Below are 22,732 nucleotides of genomic sequence, written 5' to 3'. Positions count from 1 at the left end.
TTTTTGTAAATAAAGTTTTATGCAAACATAGCTATCTCCGTGCATTTCTTTTAAAAAAATAATATTTTATTTATTTATTTTTAGAGAGAGGGGAAGGGAAGGAGAAAGAGTGGGGGAAAAAATCAATGCGTGGTTGCCTCTCATGTGTCTCCTGCTGGGGACCTGGTCTGCAACCCAGGCATGTGCTCTGACTGGGAATCGGAACAGGCGACCCTTTGCTTCACAGGCCCGTGCTCAATCCACTGAGCTATACCAGCCAGGGCCCATGCATTTCTATATTGTTTATTACTGCTTTCCTGATAAAATGAAGAGCTGCCCAAGTGCAATGGACCCAGGATGGCCTGAAAAACCTAAAATATTTACTACTTGGTCCTTTATTTCTATAACTTTGCTGACTCATGAAATGGAAAAAATTTACCTCAACAAATGCAGAAAAGCATTTATTAAAATTCACCTCTCTTACAACCTCATTGATTTATAATCTAAAAATGGAAAAATTTTCTTTTAAAAATTTTTTTTAAACTTTTTTTATTGATTATGCCATTACATTTGCTCTATTCCCCCCTCCATTCCCCTTCACCCCGCATACCCCTCCCCCACCATTTCCCCCTTTAGTTCATGAACACGTGTCTCAAATTCTTTAGATTCTGTATTTCCCCTACTATTCTTACCCTCCCCCTATTTTCTATCTACTGTCTATGCTACTTATTTTCTGTACCTTCTCCCCCCTTCCCCTCCTCCCACTCCCCTGTTGCTAACCCTCCATGAGATCTTCATTTCTACGGTTCTGCTCCTGATCTAGCTGTCCTCTTAGTTTGCTTTTGTTTTAGGTGTGGTTCTTAATAACTGTGAGTTTGCTGTCCTTTCACTGTTCATCTTTTTTTCTTCTTTTTCTTAGGTAAGTCCCTTTAACATTTCATATAATAAGGGCTTGGTGATGATGAACTCCTTGAATTTGGTCTTATCTGAGAAGCACTTTATCTGTCCTTCCATTCTAAATGAAAGTTTTGCTGGGTAGAGCAATATTGGTTGTAGGTCTTTGGTTTTCATGACTTGGAATACCTCTTTCCAGCCCCTTCTTGCCTGTAAGGTCTCTTTTGAGAAATCAGCTGACAGTCTGATGGGAACTCCTTTGTAGGTGACTGTCCCCTTAGCTCTTGCTGCCTCTAGGATTCTCTCCTTCATTTTAATCTTGGCTAATGTAATTATGATGTGCCTTGGTGTGTTCCTTCTTGAGTCCAACTTCTTTGGGACTCTCTGAGCTTCTTGGATTTCTTGGAAGTCTATTTCCTTTGTCAGATTGGGGAAATTCTCCTTTATTATTTGTTCAAATAAGTTTTCCACTGGTGGCTGTTCCTTTTCCCCTTCTGGTACCCCTATAATTCGGATGTTGGAACGTTTAAAGATGTCCTGGAGGTTCCTAAGCTTCTCCTCATTTTTCTGAATTCTTATTTCTTCATTCCTTTCTGTTTGATCATTTTTTTCTTCCTTCTGGTCCACTCCCTTGATTTGAGTCCCAATTTTCTTTCCATTACTATTGGTATCCTTTGTATCACCATTCATTTCAATTAGTTTAGCTTCCATATGTTTCTCTAATTTGTGACTAAAATCAACCAGTTCTGTAAGGATCCTGATAACCAGTGTTTTGAACTGTGCATCTGAAAGACTGGCTATTTCTTCATCACTTAGGTCTATCGGTTCTGGGGCTCTGAGTTGTCCTAGAGCCATTTTTGGTCTATTCGTGCTGTTAAGTGAGCGGAGCGAAGCCTTAGTTGTTTACCAGGACGGGGAGACCCAGGTCGCTGGTTTGTGACGCTGTGTGTGGGGGCGTGGTCAGAGAGGGAGCAATGGCGGTCCTCGCCGCTAGCCCAGTGCAGCCAGTCACTCCACACGCCTGGGGCTTGTTTATCTGATCGGAATTGTGCGAGCCTGCTGCCCCGCACCGGCTTCCCTTCTCACTGGTTTCTCCACACGTAAATGCGCGCAACCGACCGACCCACCGCGCCTCTTCCCTGTGCGCTCAGGCAGCCAGCTTGCTCGCGATCAGCGCCCTCGGTTGCCTGCACGCACCGCGCACCGCCCCGGGAATTTTTTCTTACTAACCTGCTCCGCTGCTGGCCTCGCTCCTCGTACCGGTCCAGCTGAGTATCTAGTTGTCCTTTGGACTCCGTATTGTCGATTTTCTGTGTGGCTTGGTTGTGACTGCTGTTAAAAATAGTTGTTCTTAGATTTGGTTGTGCACAGAGGCGAGGTGGTTCCTCCACCTATGTTTCCATCTTGGCGGCTCTCTTTTAAAATTTTTATTATTTTTTTTTAGAGAGAGGGTAAAGGAGGGAGAAAGAGAAACATCAGTGTGTGGTTGCCTCTTGCAGGCCCCCCACTGGGGACTTGGCCTGCAACCAAGGCATGTGTCCTAAGTGGGAATTGAACCAGTGACCCTTTGGTTTGCAGGCCAGCACTCATCCACTGTACTATGCCAGCAGGGTGGAAAGAAATTTTCTTAATCTGCTAAAGGGGGTCTACAAGTAACTTCCAGAAAACATCATCCTTTATAGTTAAACATTGGATCTTTTTTCATTTGAGATCAGTGCCTGCTGTCATCACTTTTAGTCAACTTTGTACTGCAGATCCTTCTAAGCACTATAAAACAAGAAAAAAGAAAAACTTAAAGAATTGCAAAGTAAAAACTAAAAGGCATGTTGTTTTTACATGACTTAATTGTGTACATAATAACGATTCCAAAATAAATTACATATGTTACTACAATTAGTAAGTGAAACTAGGAAGCTTGAAGGGCACAGGACTGCTATAAAATAAATCAATTATATTTCTGTAAACCAAAACCAGATAATTAGAAAATTAAAAAGATATCACATATAATAGTATTCTTCTAGAAAAAACATATAGGCCTCTACACAGAAAAACCTAAAATATTATTGGAAGAATCTAAAAAAGATCTGTGTAATAGAAAGTATGTATCAAATTCATGACTCAGACAACTCAAGTTGATCTAGATATTTAATAATACAGTATCAATAAGAATCCTAATACTTTTTCCCTTCAGGATTACTTTCATATTTAGATTTAACACAATATAATGAGTTTTTACACATGTAAACACCCATATAACCATGACCACAATAAAAATATAGAATATTTTTAGCATCCTTCCAGATTCCCTTGTACTCCTTTGTAGTCAGCATGCCCTCAGCCCCAACCCCAGTCAACCAGGATGTACTTTCTGTCTCTAAAAATTCATTTAGCTTTATCTAGATTTTTAAAAACGATTTTACTTATTTATTTATCTTTAGAGGGGAAGGGAAGGAGAGAGGGAGAGAAATATCAATGTATGGTTGCCTCTTGTGCACCCCCTGGCAGGAAGTGGTCTATAACCCAGGGCATGTACCCTGACTGAGAATGGAACCGCGATCCTTTGGTTCACAGGCCCGCACTCAACCCACTAAGCTATACCAGCCAGTGCTTTATCTAGATTTTTACATAAATAGAATCAACAGTATGACCCCTCTTATACCACTCATTATTTTTGAGATTCATCCATTTTGTTGCATGATTAATCATTCGGTTCTTTTAATTTCTGAGAAGTGTTCTATTGTATGAATGTATCATAATTTATTCATTTATGTGTGTTGAATATTTGGGTTGTGTCCAACTATATATTATTTTTATGAAACGTGCTATGAATGTCCAAGTCTTTGTGTGGACATTTTCGTTTCTTTGAGGTAAAAGGTAAAAACCCAAGAGTGCAATTGTTGGGTTATGAGCTAAGTATGTTTAACTTTATAATAATTGCTAGTTGTTTTCCAGAGTGGTCATATCATTTTGCACTCCCACTAGCAATGTATGAATGTTCCAATTATTCCACATACTTCCCGTAGTTTGATGTTTCTTTAATTTAGATCACTTTAGTCAGTACGAAGTGGTTTTTCAATGTGGCCTTAATTTTCATGTCTCTGATGATTAGTGACAAAGCAACCCTCATGTAGTTATTGGCCACTGATGTATCATTGTGAAGTGTCTAAATCTTTTGTCCATTTTCGTTGATAGGGTTGTTTATCTAATTGAATTATAAGGGTTCTTTATATATCCTAGATAAAACTTTTTTTTAATATTTCATAAGTTTATGTTTTCTCCTAGACTACGTCTTGACTTCTCATTTTTCTTACAATATCTTTGAAGAGTAGATTTTCATTTTAATGAAATCCACTTTATCAATTTTTCTTTTATGCTTCTTGTGTCATATCTAAGAAACATTTGCTTAACTCAAGGTTATGAAGATTTTCTACATTTTTAGTAGAAATTTTAAAAGTTTACTTTTTATTTATTTATTTTTAGAGAGAGAAAGGAGGAAGAGGAAACATCAATGCACGGTTGCCCCTCAGGCGCCCTCTGCTGGGTGCCTGGCCCACAATACAGGTTTCTGCCCTGACTGGGAATTGAACTGGTGACCCTTTGCTTTGCAAAGGCACTGAATACACTGAGCCACACCAGCCAGGACTAAAGTTTTACTTTTTAAACTGAGGTCTACAATCTATTTCAACTTAACTTTTGTGTTTAAGTGAGGAAAAGGTCAAAGTTCATTTTTTAAAACAGGTATCAAATTGTTCCAAAACAATTTTCTCCATTGAATTATATTGGCCTCTGTATTAGTTTCTTATGGCTACCATAATAAATTACGACAAATGTGGTGGCTTAAAATAACAGCCATTTATTTTCTCACAATTCTGGAGGCCACAAAGCTGAAATCATGGTTTCTACAGGACTGCATTATATTATGCAGTTATTCTTGTTTTAAGAAAATGTATAATAAATGTGATTGTTAGGTTAGTTTAATATGTATTAGGACAGTAGTTCATAACATTAAATGACTTCATAATATTTTAGTGGATATTGCCGAATTCAACCATAAATATTAGTTGTATTAGTTTCCAATTGCTGCTGTGAGAAATTATCACAAACTTAAGGGCTTAATACAACAAAAATTTATTATCTTACATTTTGAAGGTCAGATGTCCACAGTGGGCCTCGTTGAGTATAATTAAAATTTTAGCAGGATGGTATTTTCTCTAGAGGCTCTGGGGGGGGCGGAATCTACTTCCTTGACTTCTCTAGCTTCTAGAGGCTATCTATCCACATTCCTTAGCTCCTGATCTCTTCCATCTTAAAAGCCAATCAAATCTTTCTCAAGATGCCATCTGATTATGGCCCTTCAACAACTGTTCCTCATTTAAGGATATTTGTGATTGCTTCGGGCTCATTCAGATAATCCATGTTAATTTTCATATGTTAAAGTTAACTGATTTACATCCTCAATTCTATCTGGAATCGTAATTCCACTTTGCCCTGTAACCTATCATTTTCACAGGTTATTTGGAGTGGGAGGTGGCCATCTTTGTGAGGATGAAATTATTTTACCTACGATATCCATACATGGGAAAACTAGCTAATTCGTAACAGTTCTTAGGGTAATTAGTGTTTTATAATCCTCTGTATAAATTGCGAAGCAATTAAAGAACAGTTACTATATTCTTTTACTAAACGGTATAGTCACTTCTGTCAAGATGGAGGCATCGGTGGAAGCACTTCACCTTCTCACACAACCAAGTTTAAAAACAACAAAGTTTTAGCAACAAAAATGCAGCCAAACCACAGAAAATTGAACTACACGGAAGTCTGACAACAACGAACCCTTCGGCCAAACCAGTAAGAGTGGCAGAGCCAGCAGCAGAGTGGGGTAGGGCAGGAAAGATCACCTGACCGACCCAGGAGCGCGACCCAGGTGCACCAGCAGCCGTGGGCGGATCCCAGGTGTGGAGAAGCGGGTGGACCCACTGAGGACTAATCGCGGTCACACATTTGTGCGCAGATAAACAGGTGAAAGAGCTAGCAGTGAGATGGACTGCACAGGCCCCAGCAGCAGGAAGTGGCAGAGAGAACCGCCATTCTCCCGTCCCCACAGACAGCGTCACAAAACAGTGACCTGGGGGGCCTGACCTGGTGAACACCTAAGGCTCTGCTCCTCATACTTAACAGGAAAGAACAGAACAAAACATGGCTCAAGAACAACTCAGAGCCCCAGAGCTGATAAATCTAAGTGATGAAGAAATAGCCAAACTTTCAGATGCACAGTTCAAAACACTGGTGATCAGGATGCTCACATGACTGGTTGATTTTAGTCACAAATTAGAGGAATATATGAAGGCTAAACTAATTGAAATGAAGGGAAATGCACAGGAAACCAATAGTAATGGAAAGGAAACTGGGACTCAAATCAAAGGAGTGAACCAGAAGGAGGAAAAAAATGACCAAACAGAAAAGGTTGAAGAAACAAGAATTCAAACAAATGAGGAGAGGCTTAGGAACCTTCAAGAGATCTTTAAACACTCCAACATTCGAATTATTAGGGGTACCAGAAGGGGGAAAGGAACAGCCACCAGTGGAAAACTTATTTGAACAAATAATAAAGGAGAATTTCCCCAATCTGGCAAAGGAAATAGACTTCCAAGAAATCCAGGAAGCTCAGAGAGTCCCAAAGAAGTTGGACCCAAGAAGAAACACACCAAGGCACATCATCATTACATCAGCCAAGATTAAAATGAAGGAGAGAATTCTAGAAGCAGCAAGAGATAAGGGGACAGTCACCTACAAAGGAGTTCCCATCAGACTGTCAGTGGATTTCTCAAAAGAGACCTTACAGGCAAGAAGGGGCTGGAAAGAGGTATTCCAAGTCATGAAATCCAAAGACCTACAACCAAGACTGCTCTATCCAGCAAAGTTTTCATTTAGAATGGAAGGACAGATAAAGTGCTTCTCAGATAAGATCAAATTCAAGGAGTTCATCATCACCAAGCCCTTATTATATGAAATGTTAAAGGGACTTACCTAAGAAAAAGAAGATAAAAAAGATGAACAGTGAAAGGACAGCAAACTCACAGTTATCAACAACCACACCTAAAACAAAAGCAAACTAAGAGGACAGCTAGATCAGGAGCAGAACCGTAGAAATGAAGATCACATGGAGGGTTAGCAACAGGGGAATGGGAGGAGGAGAAGGGGGAAGAAGGTACAGAAAATAAGTAGCATAGATGGTAGGTAGAAAATAGATAGGGGGGAGGGCAAGAATAGTAGGGGAAATATAGAATCTAAAGAACTTGAGACACGTGGTCATAAACTAAAGGGGGGAATGGTGGGGCCTCTATTCTAAAGGGGTATACAGGATGGAGGGGATGAAGGGGGAAATAGAACTATAATGGCATAATCAATAAAATAAACAAACAAACAAGAAAGAATTTATGGCAGCAAAGGGGCTTCAAATATTAGCAAATTCGATAGTATGTATATTCCATTATTATGAAACAATAAGTATTAAATTCTTGTATCAATATCTGCATATCTTTTTTATGGATTATGATCATTTTAATGCCATCATTATATAGTTTCACTAAATATTGAGCATAATCCTGGAGCACTTCATCAGTTTGGTGAAATGTATTTAAACAACACAAACAAATTCAAGTAGATTAGAGTTTGAAACATATTTGAAAATGTAACATGGATGAATTTCCTAATACCTTTTTGGGAATTAAATGTATCTACACTCACTGGTGTGAATAATCAAGAATTAATTGTTCATGCAAATATTTTACTAAGTCTGAGCCATTGTATATGTTCTTCCATTAGGATTATTCTAAAACAAACCTTTAACCTCTTCCTGATGTGACCTCAATTCGTTCTTTAGATGTCTCAATACAGAGCAGTCTAAATAATGGGACTGATTTTCCTGGTGGAGGAGATGGTTGCCTGGATAGCTCATTTTTAAGTTCCCAGAGTAATTTCTCAGACATGGCCAACTTCTCATTTTTATTCTCCAGTTTCTCCTTTATAAAATGCTGGGGTTTTTTAATTCTCCTTTTCCTCCCAGCTCTACTACCACTCAGTCTGTACCTGGGGATTTCTTTCTTTTTAAAACTAATGGTGAAGTGAGGAAGGATAATGGTGCTCCTCACTATCGAGTTAGCCAAAAAGTTTGTTTTTTTCATAAGGTGACTGTAGTAGCATTTAGTTTTAACTTCATTCAAAACACTTTTGTTAGACTGTATTGTAACAGCTGTCATATCAGCATGCATTAAAAAAACTTATCAAAATTGGTGAATTTTTTTGTAGCCACTTTAATATTGAAGATGGAAGAAAATAAGCAACAATTTTAATGAAGCATATTACCCTTTATTAATTGAAGAAAAGTTAAAAAGCAACTGAAATGCAAAGAAAGATGTGTGGAGTATATGGAGGAGGTGCTGTAACTGATAATGTATCTAAAGTGGTTTGTGAAGTTGCTTCTCGGTAAAGTAGACCAGATCAAGTTGGTAGGGACCAAATGAAGACATTGAGAGCAATCAACATTATACCACATGTGAGATAGCTAACATACTCAAAATATTCGAGTCACTTGTTATTGGCGAAAATGAAAAATGTGTCTTTTATGGAAAAAACCATACTGAATTTCCAAAAATTCAGGAAAATAAAGGAAAATCCATTATTTTCCTTAACTCAGGGCTCTTAACAGTAATAAAGGCTCCAAAATTCTAAGAAAGTTTCTCTAGGCTGCAATCTTCCCTCTCGCTCTTTGAATCTTTTACATTTTCAAGTTAAGCTTGAGAGTAAGATAGGGTCCTTTTACAGTATCTTCCCATAGGGAGATGGTTTGTATTTCTCGCTGGACTTTGCTTCCAATGATTCCTAACAGAATTTATGTGAAGGCCACATAGGAAATAAAAATGGCATTTTTATGGCACACAGGATATTGTAGAAAAGACTGTGGTCATCCATGCTACTCTGAAGGAGTAAACACCATGGGCTGACCTGGTACCTGTTTTCACTTGATTTCCTTTCTTGTTGTTGGGGAGCAATGATTTAAACAGAGGAGGCACCTCCCTGGAATGTAAGTTCCCTTGGCCCCCTCTTAGTAGAAATTCAGACTATTCCTACTAGTTCATGTTGCTGTTTAAGATTTCGTTGCTATCTATCAAGCAGAACTGGAGCACTAAGACTATTTTTCATTTTTCCTACTGAAATATTGTTCTCAACTACTTAGGTACTTTTATAATAAGTGAATTATAAAAGCCAGGTGTTAGACATACAGTGTTAGTGTTGGACAAGACTTGGTTCTGAGTTCACAGAAGTTTTTCCAATTCGAGGTCATTACATTAAATCCAGATATACCAGAGTGTTTTTTCCCCCCCAATGCTTAGGATAGTGAAAAACAGTAACTACTACTAGTAGGAGTGTAAATTGTCTTCTCTTTATTCTTAGGATGGCTTGAGTTTTCTCATCATTTAGGTCTCAGTTTAAAAATATAACAAAGACTCCCCATCCTAACTCATGTGAGGGCCCGTTATTCTTCCAGTCCCTTGTTTGCTAGCCTTTGTTATAACTTATTTGTTTCTCATGTCAGCCCTATCAGAATGTAAGCTCGAGAACAGGTCCTGGGTCCAGCTTGTTGAGCTCTATCGGAGGTTGCTTAGCACATAGAATACACAAGTTTGCTCAATTAATTAAACTCATGACTTTTTTTTGTGAAAATAATTTAAAACAGAAAACTGTAAAATACGATTTATTTTTCCAGTTTATTTTATATAGAACTGAGAAACTGATTTTTAGCCTCATTAATATATAAACTTTTCCTTTGTGTTATATAGAAAAAAAACCCACACCAACACATTACCCACATTTTTCCATGGTCCTTCGATAAGTTGAGAACTTTGGTTTTTCTCCTCACCCTGATTTGAAGCCTGACAGTTTAGACCTAATTTACAAGGCATTAAACAATTGAAAAAGAAAAGAGGGTGCCTTGTTTCAAAACTTAATTCCAAAGCGCCAAGGCAGATGCATTTGACCTCACATTTCTACTAAGGGTTTGTCCCAAGAAGCGAACTCCTCTCCTCTCGCTCTCTAGCCAAGTTGGCCGACTGCCCATGAGTACTGGACACAGCTCTTCTTTCCCGATTTTGGGTCAAGCTTACTTCCAAATGGTTAGGCACGACTGTGTGCGTGCAAGACTTGGGGCTCCGAAGGGCGCGTTTGGGGGCGTAGCCGAGTCGTTTAAACTAGCGAATCCGCGTTTACCTAGTCCTTCCACCTTTGCCTTATCGCGGCATAGGCTCCACCGGTTGGCACCAATTCCCAAGTCCTGGCCTTCTTCCCTCCCTCTCCCGCGCAGCGGGACAAGTTCGGGCAGCCACTTCTTCCAAGGAGGGGTGAGCATAAAGTTGAAAAACTGAACTAGATCCAGAGCGGAGCGCCGAAACACAGTTGGAGGGACGCTGCCCCGCGTAGGCGAGGGAAGCAAGTTGCACCCGCGTGAAAGGGGCGGGCCGGCTCGGGCAGCTCGCATTTCCTGTGACAGCGGCAGCCCTAGCCTCTCCCTCTCCCGCGGCGGCGGGACCATTTCCTGAATCGCTGAAGCGGAGGGAGGACCGGAGAGCAGCCCTACCATTAGCTCAAAAGGACGGGGGAGGCGGAAAAGTAAAGATTGAGGGGCAACAGGTCAACAAAGAACAGGGAAGTTCTTTGGGGACTCTGGTTCTGGAGGCAGGTGTCGAAAGAATACGTCTATCGGCCAGAATTGCTCCGTTAGGCCATCCAGGCAGCCTGTTTGTTCGGCACTGGAGCATCCCCCCTCCCCGCTTTTCTGAGGTGGTTCAGTCCGAGAGGCCGGCGTCTTTCCCCCAGTTTGCTTTTCACCCGGAGCGCTCGGGACTTGCCGATAGTAGTGACGGCAGCAACATGTCCGTGGCGTTCGCAGCCCCGAGACAGCGAGGCAAGGGGGAGATCACTCCCGCCGCGATTCAGAAGGTGAAACCTGGCGGGGACGGGGATGCCAAGCCAATCCTGCCTTTGGGAGACCCGAGGAGCTGAGCTAGGAGTCGGCCGGGCCGGGGGCGGAGACGGGCCTGCTGGGAGGCGGTTGAGTGGGACTCCGGAGCCTCGGGCTGTGCCTGAGTAGGTGGCTTAAGAAGGCGAACCGGTCCTCTCGCGGAGACCTTCACGCGTTGGAGCTCTTTCCTCCAGGCACAAAAGCCCTAGTAACCGCCGCCGGATTTCTCTAGGGATGGGGCGGTGTTCGGCGGCGGGGCGCGTGCGCCCGGTGGTGGCGCCGCGCTGGGAAGGGCTGTTTAGCCGAGCCGGCGCCCCCCGCCACCCCGCGCGTTGATCCAGAGTTACTTTGGCGTCGCCCCTCCCATCGCGCCGTGGCAGCTTCGTGTAGAACAGACCTGAGGTCGCGGGAGGCGGAGGGGAAGTTGCTGCCCGCCTCCGTGCTGCAAACTCTGGCGGAGTTGGGGAGCTCCCGGGAGAACTTGGGGGACGCTGCAGAGAGCCTTAGTGGAGTCAAAGCGGCGGGCGAGGGAGAGTCCGGTGGACTTGGCAGTTACCTCCGAGTCTCCTCCATCCCAGGTTCACCCCATGTCCGTTTACATCATTGAGTTCCAAGTCTAGGCTGTGAGGCTGCATTGGTGAGCCATGGGCCCTGCCTTCAGGGAGCTTACAGTCTGGTGGTGGAGGCAATCTGGTAATCGTGACCAGAGTCGTGATACCCACGGAGCTGCGTTCCTTTTAGAGGATGGTGTGTTGCCTCTTGCTGTGTTACTGCGAGTTAGGGACACAAAGGTTCTTTATTGTCTTTACCTTTTTGTTGCCGACGAGCAAGGCAGCATTCCGAATTTTATTCAGCCAGACTTTGAAAAGTTACTTGCTCAATTTCAGTTTTGTTTTATGCCCTGGAGCAAGGATGAAAATTAAAGAAAAGTCAACTTTTGGTTTTAAGGCCATTCTATGCCCAATAGATTTAACATTTTTTAACTGAATTCATTGGGGTGACATTGGTTAATAGTTATATAGCTTTCAAGTGTACAATTCAATAATAAATCATCTGTATATTGTATCGTTTTCACCACCCAAAGTCAAGTGTCCTGTGGTCACCATTTATCTCTCCTTTGCCCTCCCCACACCCCCCTGTTGCTCTGGTAATCACCATACTGTTTGTCAGTGTCTTGAGTGAGTTTGTTTTGCCTAATCCCTTCATCTTTTCATCCAGCCCTCCACCCTCTCTCCTCTGACAGCTGTCAGTCTGTCCTCAGCTCTGTTTACTGTAAGATTCTTTGTAGTGCGGCATTTGATATTTGCTTGCTGCTTTATTTTATAAACTGAGCGGCTTGGCAGTGCCTGAATATGCAGTGTTTTCATTAGTGCATTGGGCTAAGTTTGCAGTCTGGCTAATAGCTCTAAGTACATACGGAAACATATTTCCTGCCGGTGGCTGGGGGCGGTTAAATTTTTATTTTTGGACTGTTGGAAAGTTCTTAGATTTTCTTTTTTTCTACAGAGTTATTCTTACATCTTAAGATATTTCTCATAGGTGATTAATTCTGGAGATGCTTGCTGATCAATTAGTTTAATCCTCAGATGAGAAGGGGAAATGGATTTCAAATTAACTGCCTCATTCTATAGTGTGAGGGGTTGATTTTAGATATGAGACAGATAATCCTAACGATGATGTTTCTTAGGTTGAGGAATCTACTGAGAAGATATGTTGTAAAATCATTAGATTGGACTAATACATCTTAAGGACAATTTTTTTTGGCATTTGATGGTTCTAATTTAAGAAATAACTGCACTTTTTGGAGGAGCATGTTAATGTAATTTTTTCCTGCAGAGGAAGATGATGATTCATGTGCACAAAAGAAGTTATAGTTAATGTTAAATGCATCTTTTATAATTGAAAGCCTTGCATTAACTAAATTACTGAAATGGAGTGATTATGATATTCTTCATGTTTTCATGGGAGGGTGGGGCAGGTACATGAGAAACAGTTACTTCTGTCCTTTTATCTAATAGATAAATCTGAGACCCTGAGATCTTAAGTGGTGCTGTACAGGATAGCAAGGCTGGCACTAAAATTAACTGGCTTTTTGCTACATTTCTTTTTCCTCAGTGTCACTTTGCTTAGGTGAATTATTTAACCCTTAAAGCTAACATTGCCTTCAGTTGTTATAAGATGATAGAATGATAAGTTGATAGGCTTTTGTTTTTAAACTTTTGGGACAAGTAAATTATAAAGTAAGCTCATAAAATCCACAATAAATACGATACATATATAGAAAATATTGTGTTTGATTCCATATTTGGAGAATCACAAAACCATACTGTGTAAAACTTGGAAAGTAGCTAGCTATCCCCTCAAGCCTCCTGGGCTGAAGTTTTCAAGTATTTTCTTCATTCTGGATGAGGACAGTTTTTCTTTACTACTAAAAAGTGTTAGAATGATACAAAGCCAACTTGGACTCAACTTTTAGTCTTAACAGGCCAAAGATTCTGTTAAATATAGCAGAGGTAATTAAGTGTTTGAATGCAAAAGAAACTCCATATTTTTCCTTCTGGGCTGCAGGTAATAACTCAGAGGGAGAATAATCAGAATAATTAAAAAATTGTTGATTAAACATACCATTATTCTGGAGGTGTAAAATAAGATTTAAAAGACCTGAGTGGTTTCAGTTTTTGTATAGATAAACATTTCTGAAGGGATTTTAAAACAATTTTATTTGATTTGCTAGATTTATAATAAACTTTTTCTAATTTTATTTCAGATGTTGGATGAAAATAACCATCTCATTCAGTGTATAATGGACTATCAGAATAAAGGAAAGACTTCAGAGTGTTCTCAGTAAGATTGACACGAAGTTTTTAAAAATTTTTCGTTTTTCTGTGTTGGTTAACTTTTTACTTTTCTTTTTAATAGCAGCTTTATTGAGATACAATTCACATTGCCATGCAATTCACTCATTTTAAATTATATAATTCAGGGTTTTTAGAATATTCATACAGATGTACTACTGTCACTTCAGTTAATTTTCATTATCCTCAAAAGAACCCCCGTGCACGTTAGCAGTCACTCCGGTTTTCGACACCTAATTCCTCACCCCTGACAACCACTAATTTTTCTGTCTGTGTAGATTTGCCTGTCATTGACATTTCATATAAATGGATTCATACAATATGTGGTCTTTTTTGATTGACTTCTTTCACTTAGCATATTTTCTAGATTCATCCATGTTGAAGAATGAATTAGTACTTTTTATTGCTGAAAAATTTCAGTTGTCTAGATGCTGCATTTTATTTATCCATCAGTGATAGATATTTAGATTGTTTTAGCTTCTTAGCTGCTATTAGTAATACTACTGTGAATATTAGTGCACAAATTTTGTTTGACTTTTCTTGATATTTACAAAAGAAAAATTTGTTCTCGGGTGGAGTGGGCATTAATTTTTTCTTATACTACTTATACTGCATTACAAAATAGTGACTTCAAATTTGTATATGGTCTGATTTGTGAAAAAGTTACATCTTCATCTTAATGTATATAGGATATATAGTTATATCCATGTATGTGGTTGTGAAAGCATAGGTCATATATACTAAATAGAGAATTGGCCATCATGCCTAAGAATGCAGTTGGTTAATTTGAAGTGTTACGTCTGAAGTAAACAGTATTCCTTAGTAAAATTTGATGGAGAAGAACAAACAATATTTTATCAAATCTCTAGAACACTACCACCCAGTAGAAATATATTGTGAGCCACATAGGTAATTTTATGTTTGCTTGTAGATGTATTAAACACGTAAAAAGAAACAGGAGAAATGAATTTTTAAAAAATATTTTATTTATTTATTTTTAGAGAGAGAGGACTAGAAAGAGAAAGAGTGGGAGAGAAACATCAATATGTGGGTGCCTCTCATGTGTCCCCCACTGGGGACCTGGCCTGCAACCCAGGCATGTGCCCTGACTGGGAATCGAACCAGCCATCCTTTGCTTCACAGGCCCATGCTCAGTCCACTGAGCTACACCAGCCAGGGCAGGAGAAATGAATTTTAATAATGTATTTTATTTAACTCATTATTTTTAATATAATATCACTTCAGTATATAATCAATATAAAATGTATTAATGAGATAGTTTACATTCTTTTGTTTCATTCTTTTATTACGTTCTTTTATGCATCTTTAATACTAACAATCTTTTGGACTAGTCACATTTCATTGTGCTTAGTTAGTGGCTACTGTTTAAACGACATAGCTCTAGAATATTTTATTCTCACCATCACATTGGGGCACGTATGTCTTTTTAGGGGTCTTACTGGTCTGCTCTCAGGTATATTAGATAATGCATTTAGTTTTCATGGGTCTTGAATATATTTTCATCTGGAACTGATCCTTACTGTTTCTGTTATCTTTAATGATACTGCTGATGATGTTGAGTATAGAGCAGTAATTTTGTGGAATGTCTCTTGTTTTGGATTTGAGAGGTATCTCCTCTTGATTAGATTTATATTGTGCACTTTTGGCAGGAGTGTCACATACGTGATGCTGTGTCCTTAGTGCATTCTGAGATAGCCTCAGATCGCCATACGATTTGTCTTGGTATTTGTCCCAGTGTTTGTGAAAACTTTGGTCACTAAGTTAAGGTGGTGCCTGCCAGTTTCTCTTGTAAAGTTGCTGTTTTTGCTTTATAAATTTTTAGTTATCTTGTTGGGGAACTACCTTGAGACACACATATGCTGTTTCTTATCACACTTTCTCTTATATTAATGTTAGTATCCACCAGTGATTCTTAACTGAAACAGTTATTTCCATGGTGGTTGCCAAATGGTGACTAAATCCACCATTTTTTCCACATTTATTTGGAATTCTACTGTAAGGAAGAAATTTTCCATCCCTTGCTCCCATTCATTCTTTCATTCATTCATTTATATTTGAATGGACTTAGGGGTTTTTACTGTATTCCATAGGTTATAATCTGTTACTCTATATTTTCTTTCTGAAATTATTTCTGATGTTGGCTACTGGTAGCCCCTCAATTGTGTTTGTGATGTGTCTCTGTTATTTTTTGACACTTTTCTTTTCTTATTTATTTATCTTTAGAGGGGAAGGGAAGGAGAGAGGGAGAGAAATATCAATGTATGGTTGCCTCTCGTGAGTCCCCTGCTGGGAACTGGCCTGCAACCCAGGCATGTGCCCTGACTGGGAATTGAACCGTGATCCTTTGGTTCACAGGCCCTTGCTCAATCCACTGAGCTACACCAGCCAGGTGGTGACATCTTTTTATATATTGCACTATATATCCTTATCTGCATATACATGTGCATACACTCACATACTACATTCATATGAGTCAGTGAATCAATTGTGGGGCTCATAGGCACAGTCTTCCCTTTTAAGTTCTGATAACATGAAAACGAAGATTGGTCTTTTGTGATGTTTGGTTTGAGTGTTTTCTAAATCAATCTATTTGTTTGCTTAAATATAAATATCTCTTTTCTATTTTAGAATGAGGGCAACTATTTTAGAGTGTACTATCAATAGTTATCAAGCAAGAAATTTCTCTTCATAATATAAAGGAATGTGGTTTTAAATCCCTACTTAGGAAGGTGACTTTTATTCTGTAAATTGTATTTCTGTTGTTTTAAAAACACAGTCATCATAGCTTCTAGGTAGTTTCTTTTTTAATGAAATTGATTTTGGATTCATTTTTAAATTATATCAATAAATTTAATAGTAGTTATTTTATCTTATTCAAGGTGATATAGTTGCTCTTGTGTAATCTTCGGGAAGTGAACTAACTACCTCTCATTTAATAATAGGTTAATAGTGATGGGTATTTTGGAATCATCAAACAAAATGTTGAATATGTTTTGTATCTGCTCTTGGCTTATATACTCGATTTTATTTTATTGATGGAGACTATTTTAGAAATAACCAACCATACACATTAATAAAGTAAACTGTTTCAGTGACAAATGTAATATTATTTACAGAAAAAACAAAAAGTTTCTCAGGAAAATGTTTTTTTCATATTTGTAGGAGAATCTACTTTTTATTATCATTTCAGCAGTCTTGGCTGAAGCCATATTTTTCTAGCATATTTGCAAATCTTTTTAGGTGACACACAAACAAACTTACAAAGTATGAGTATACAATATTTTTATTGATGTTCATTTTTGAGCCTTAGATAAACTTATTTGAATGCTGTTAAAATAACAGATTGGCACAAAATACAACCCACTGCAGTTAGAAAAGACCAGTTAAAAATGATCATTTTTACCTACTGCCTTACATTAGGTAAAAAGATTTGGTGCTTTTGGGACAATTGGAGAAATCTAAGTGGGTTCTATGGATTAGGTGGTAATACTGAATCAGTAGTAATTTCCTCTTTATAGTGGTTGTACAGTGGTTATATAGGATATACCTTTGTTTTTGGGAAATTGACACTGAAGAATTAGTAGTAATGAGATATTATGTCTGTAACTGACTCAAACAGTTTTGGGAAAAATGTGTGTGTGCTTGCGTACATGTGTATGTTGGTGAGTATGGTTGGATGGAATAAGACATGGCAAAATATTAACGATTGTACAGTGTAGGAGGAAGATGTTTAGGGTTCTTTTTATCTTTAAAATTGTAAGCTTAAAATTTCAAACTTAAAATAGATGGTTGGGGAAATGTCTTAAAATTAAAGTACTCAATACAAAATGCTGTAATTGTAGATGTTTAGAACCATAAGGAGCTTTGAGATCAACTTTAACCATTATTTTACAAATGAAGCCTTAAGAGCATGACAAATAAGATTTAACAGTATTTTAATATTGACTTACTAAGTACTAATTAGCATGACTAAATTTTTTTCTTGAAGTGTCATGAGTAAACATAGTCTTTTATTAGGTTTGGATTTTTATTTTTGATAGAATGGTCAGCAGATTTCATATCTGAGTATGTTGCAACCATACTTATACTCAGAGAAGAAAATAAAACTTGAAGGAATAGATGTTGAAATGGGTTTTATGTTCTTACTAAAAATAGCTGGCTGGTTTTTGAAAAATGGCAAGATTGTGGAACCCCATATCTTAAATTTTATTTGCAATCTCTATAGAATAATGAAGTAGTTTCAGCTACTGCTGCCTGTTAGTGCTGTTTGAAGAATTTTGGCAGCATAATTAACCGTTATGAGTAAATCAGGATAATATAATAATTCTTGGTCCTTATTTATATAAGGGTCACCATAACAACATGTCACATTCTGATTGAGCAACAATATAGTGTAAATAGGAGGACCATTAAGAGCATAAAGTTTTTATAAAGCCAAAAGAAAACCAAAGGGAAACAAGGGAACTTTGGGAAGTGTTGAATGTCTATTATTGATACTTTGATTGTGATGATGGTATCACTGGTATTTGCCTATGTCCAAACTCATCAAATTGTACACAATAATGTACAGTTATTACCTGTTATAATAACTGTGTTCACTATAAAAGTAATCCTTAATGGTGTTGGTGTACTATTATTTCCTCCATCTCTAGCATATTTTATATATGTATATGTAATTTGAAACACCCATTCATTGTCTTAATAGATGCATACTATAAGCACCACAGGTGATAATTGTACAGTAATGTACAATTATGTGTGGTTCTTTGTATATCAGTTATACTGGAATAAATCTGGAAAAATAAACAAAAAGCATAACTTTATTAGTGAGGAAGCTTTAAGGTGCTCACTAGTAGTGCGATACAACGTTTTTCCCCCATTAAGAAAAAAGCAGTGAAATCAGTTATTTCTAATTGGAAAAGAATAATGCAGCAAAGAATTTACCCTTGCCCAGCTGGTGTGGCTCAGTGGATTGAGCGCCTGCCTGTGGACCAAAAGGTTGCTGATTCAATTCCTGATCAGGGCATATGCCTGGGTTGCAGGCCAGATTCCCAGTTGGGGGGCATGTGAGAGGCAGCCACACATTGATGTTTGTTTCTTTTTCTCTTTCTCTTTCTCTTTCTTTCTCTTTCTCTTTCTTTCTCTTTCTCTTTCTCTTTCTTTCTCTTTCTCTTTCTTTCTCTTTCTCTTTCTCTCTCCCTTACCCCCTCTCTAAAAATAAAATAAAATCTTTTAAAAAAGAAAGAATTTACTCAGATTCCTTTTATGGAGTATGTTTTAGAAAATTACTTCATCTGAGATCTATATTAGAATACTTTATTTGGCTGAACAAAATGGACTTATTTGCATTAATTTGTAGTTAATATTTCTCAGTAAACAAAATTCTAAAACAGCTGAACAGTTTGATATAGGATATAAGTTTGTATCTTGAGGGTTTACAAACACTAGTAATTGGATCACTACTAATTTTAATATGGTTTAGTCTTAGTTAGTTTTTGAAATTATGAAGAGTCTCTGGCTGGATATCTCAGTAGTTCGGAGCATCATCTCTGCGCTGAGGTCGTGGGTTTCCTCTCCAGTCAGGGCACATGCATGAATCAACCAGTGAAGGTGTCAGTAACTGGAATAACAAATCAGTGTTGTCTCTCTCTCTCAAATTAATAAATTCAAACAATTATAGAGAGAAATTTAGCGAAGCTGATTCATAAGCAAGAGCACTATAAATGTGTTTAACCATTTCTCTCCAGTAATGAGAATCTGCTGTATTTTTAAAAGTGTTTAAAATTCTTTAAATTTTATAAATTGTTGATCATGGCTACAAGAGTGGGAAGGAATAAAAAGTGTGGTTCCCACCTCGTTTCTGCATTTTAGCAGAGCATGTCGACTGTTCTTGGGCTTGGGGTTTTTGACAACATGAAAATGGCAGTGGGAAGGGAATAAGCACAATAAGTTTCATTGAATTCATTCTAGACCTCTTAGAAAAGCATGTGTACTATATGTGGAGTCAGGCCATATCTCAAGTTACTGAATTCACTAAACTGTAATCTTGTACAAGGTACTATCCTTTCTAAAACTGTTTTCTCATCTGTATGATGTTGAAAATAAGAACATAATAAAGGTGTTGGTTTGAGCATTAAATGACATATACACGCATAAAACTAACCATAACAATATTTAGTGCATGGTAACACTTCTGAGTTTATCATCATCTTTTAATGTAGAAAGTGGGATTATTTTGCAGAGGAACTAGGAAAAAAATGAAATGCTGTTGATGTTGAGGTAACATAAATCTTTTCTTAGTCTCAGGAAATTATTATAATACTGTTTGTATTTAAGCTGATAGGAACAGAATTATTTTTCAATATTGATACTTGTTTTATTTTAATAGGTATCAGCAGATGTTGCATACAAACTTGGTCTACCTTGCTACAATAGCAGATTCTAATCAAAATATGCAGTCTCTTTTACCAGCAGTAAGTACTTTTAAAATACTGTGAAGTAGACAATCTTTATAGACTCATGTATGGCATAACACATTTTTGTTTAATGGTCTTTGAGATTTGTTTAGTAAATCCCAACCCCTGCTGAGAACATGAAGCTATTTACCTATATGATCTTAAAATGTTTAATGTTTTGCCTTCATATTTAATTTGAATTAATTCACCTAGAATTGATCCCTTCCCAGAGGATGTCATATCTATTCCCCCACACACCTGTCAATCTACCTATTTGGTTTAATCTTTAATTGTATAAATAATTTATGAATAAATCTGCAGTATTTCAAAGCAAATCCCTGATATCTTATGTTTACCTATAAATACTGTAGTATGCATCTTTGTCAGATAATTACTGTCATCCTACCCAACAAAATGAACCAAAATTTCTTAATGTCTTATAATACCCAGACTCTTTTCAGTCTTTACTAATTATATGGAAAAAATGTAAATGTTTTAATGATTGCTACAGAATCCAAAGACCTCATGTTATATTGATTGATGTCTTAAGTCGCTTTCAATCTGTATCAGCTTACCTTTTCTGTTCTCCATTTATTTGTTGAAGAAACTGGGTTATACATTTTGTAGAATTTCTCACATTCTGGATTTGCTGATTTTATCCTTATGATCCTTTAACATGTTCTATCCATCCCATCTCTTATTTCCTATAAACTAATAATTAGAGGCTTTATGAGAGTTAGGTTTAGTTTTTTATTTCTTTGGTGGTGCTGTGTATTGCCTTTTGTACCACATCAGGAGGATGGAAAATCTAATACGTTTAAATCTATTGCAGTCATTCTTTGATACTTAAGTTGTCTCATATTTGGTCAGTGGGAGCCTTTTGATTTGGCTTGTGTCCTTCTGATACAATTCTAGTATTCTTGTGGAGTGTCTTTGCCTTCAGGATCTGAGAGATATATGATGTTGATTATATTATTTGTCCTAGAACTGTTCTGCTGAAGCTAAGTTTTCCAATCAGCCCTTTTATAATGGGAATTGATATTTAGAGACCACAATTTGTACATTTGGGGTATTCTTTATTACTAGGTTTTCATTCGTGCTTAGGTGTTTTGGTGGACAGTACTAGTAAACACATTTTTTAGAAAAAGAAATAAAATACTGGATTAGTGATACTTGCTCTTCAGGGAAGTTGTGTTTTTACTTAGCTTTAATGTTATGTAGTAGTATCTCTTCTGTCTTACTCTGACATACTTAGTGCCTTAGTGACTTTATTATAATTGTTTATTTGCTATATACTGTTGTATATAAAAATAATTTTAATATAATACTATCAATACTAACAATATGATGCTGCTTCTTAAGATATGTCCTATTAAGGATATATAATTAGTAAATTTAGTTTTGAATCCAAAATAATTTTCATGTGATTATTGACATCAACTTGGTTACCAGCTAAGTAGAGTTTATTTTTGCTAATAATGTGAAGAATAAGTTTGATTTCATTTGTTTTCATTTGGATAGTTCTGTATTCCAACAATATCTAGTAGAAAAACAAAAGTATCTTTTCTCTATTTTGTCATGCCATCTATATCAAATACCAGGTATCCATTTATATCTCTTTCTGATCTCTCTATTCTTTTTCATTGGTTTGTTTTTATAAATTCCACTATCCTGTCACACTTATCATAAATATAATAAATCTTAATATGTATTACAGAAGTTCTTATTCCTTTTTTTTTTCAGATTAACTTGGCTATTGGTGCTTTGTGTTTCTATATACACTTAAATTTCAGCATATCCAACACAATCCCATTGTGATTTTCATTGAGATTGCATTAATTCTAAATCAGTTTGGGGAGAATTGATCTTTCTACATTATTGAGTCTCTCTCTCTCTCTCTCTCTCTCTGGCCAGGAAACTCAGTTCATGAGAGCATTGTCCCCATAGGTCAAGGTTGTGGGTTTGCTCTCCATTCAGGAAACACGCAAAAGTCATTCAGTGAATGCATAAATAAGTGGAACAACAAATCCATGTCTCTGTCTCTCTAAAAAATTCGGTTAATAAATAAAAAAGTAAAAAAATATTGAGTCAAATCATGATTGTCTATATTTTCATTTATTTAGTTCTTTAATATCCACCAATGAAGTTTTATGATTTTCCCTGCAGAGACTTTGTGCAACTGTCATTGGACTTGCTGCTACTAGGTACTTCATGTGTTTTGAAGCAATTAAGTGAAGTCTTTGTGGTTTAAGTTTATTTTCTCTGCTGTTTACATGGAAATCCAGTTGATTTTGAATTTCACAGAGTTGTTCAACTCTTATTTCTAATAACTTTTCTGTTGATACTTTTACTTTTCTATATTGATGAACATATCATTTGTGAATAATTGGTTTTGTTTCTTGCCAATCCTTATACCTTTTATTTCTTTCTCTTGCCTTACTTCTCTGAAAGGACATCCAGTACAATACATTCCTGTTTTTTTTTTTTTTGGTGATAAAGGAAAGAAGTCT

At 37.4% G+C, this 22,732-nt stretch overlaps 1 protein-coding gene across 2 annotated transcripts in view; it reads left to right on the top strand.

Moving 5' to 3' along the window:
* The first annotated feature begins 10,727 nt into the window (after positions 1-10,727).
* Positions 10,728-22,732, top strand: part of SS18 (SS18 subunit of BAF chromatin remodeling complex) — a 68,761-nt gene continuing 56,756 nt past the window's right edge. Inside the window, exons 1-3 of one of the 2 annotated variants that reach the window (XM_037127841.2) lie at positions 10,728-10,869; positions 13,659-13,735; positions 20,156-20,240. In XM_037127841.2, coding sequence (XP_036983736.2) covers positions 10,801-10,869; positions 13,659-13,735; positions 20,156-20,240 — 231 coding nt within the window. In that variant the 5' untranslated portion in view covers positions 10,728-10,800. The remainder of the gene's footprint in view (positions 10,870-13,658; positions 13,736-20,155; positions 20,241-22,732) is intronic. The other variant, XM_037127842.2, reaches the window with a different exon arrangement.

This window comes from Artibeus jamaicensis, unplaced genomic scaffold (assembly GCF_021234435.1).
Source record: "Artibeus jamaicensis isolate MK-2021 breed Jamaican fruit bat unplaced genomic scaffold, CSHL_Jam_final contig_354, whole genome shotgun sequence".
NCBI classification, from domain to species: Eukaryota; Metazoa; Chordata; class Mammalia; order Chiroptera; family Phyllostomidae; genus Artibeus; species Artibeus jamaicensis.
Note: the sequence above shows the minus strand (reverse complement) of the source record. Positions and strands in the feature narration are given on the sequence as shown.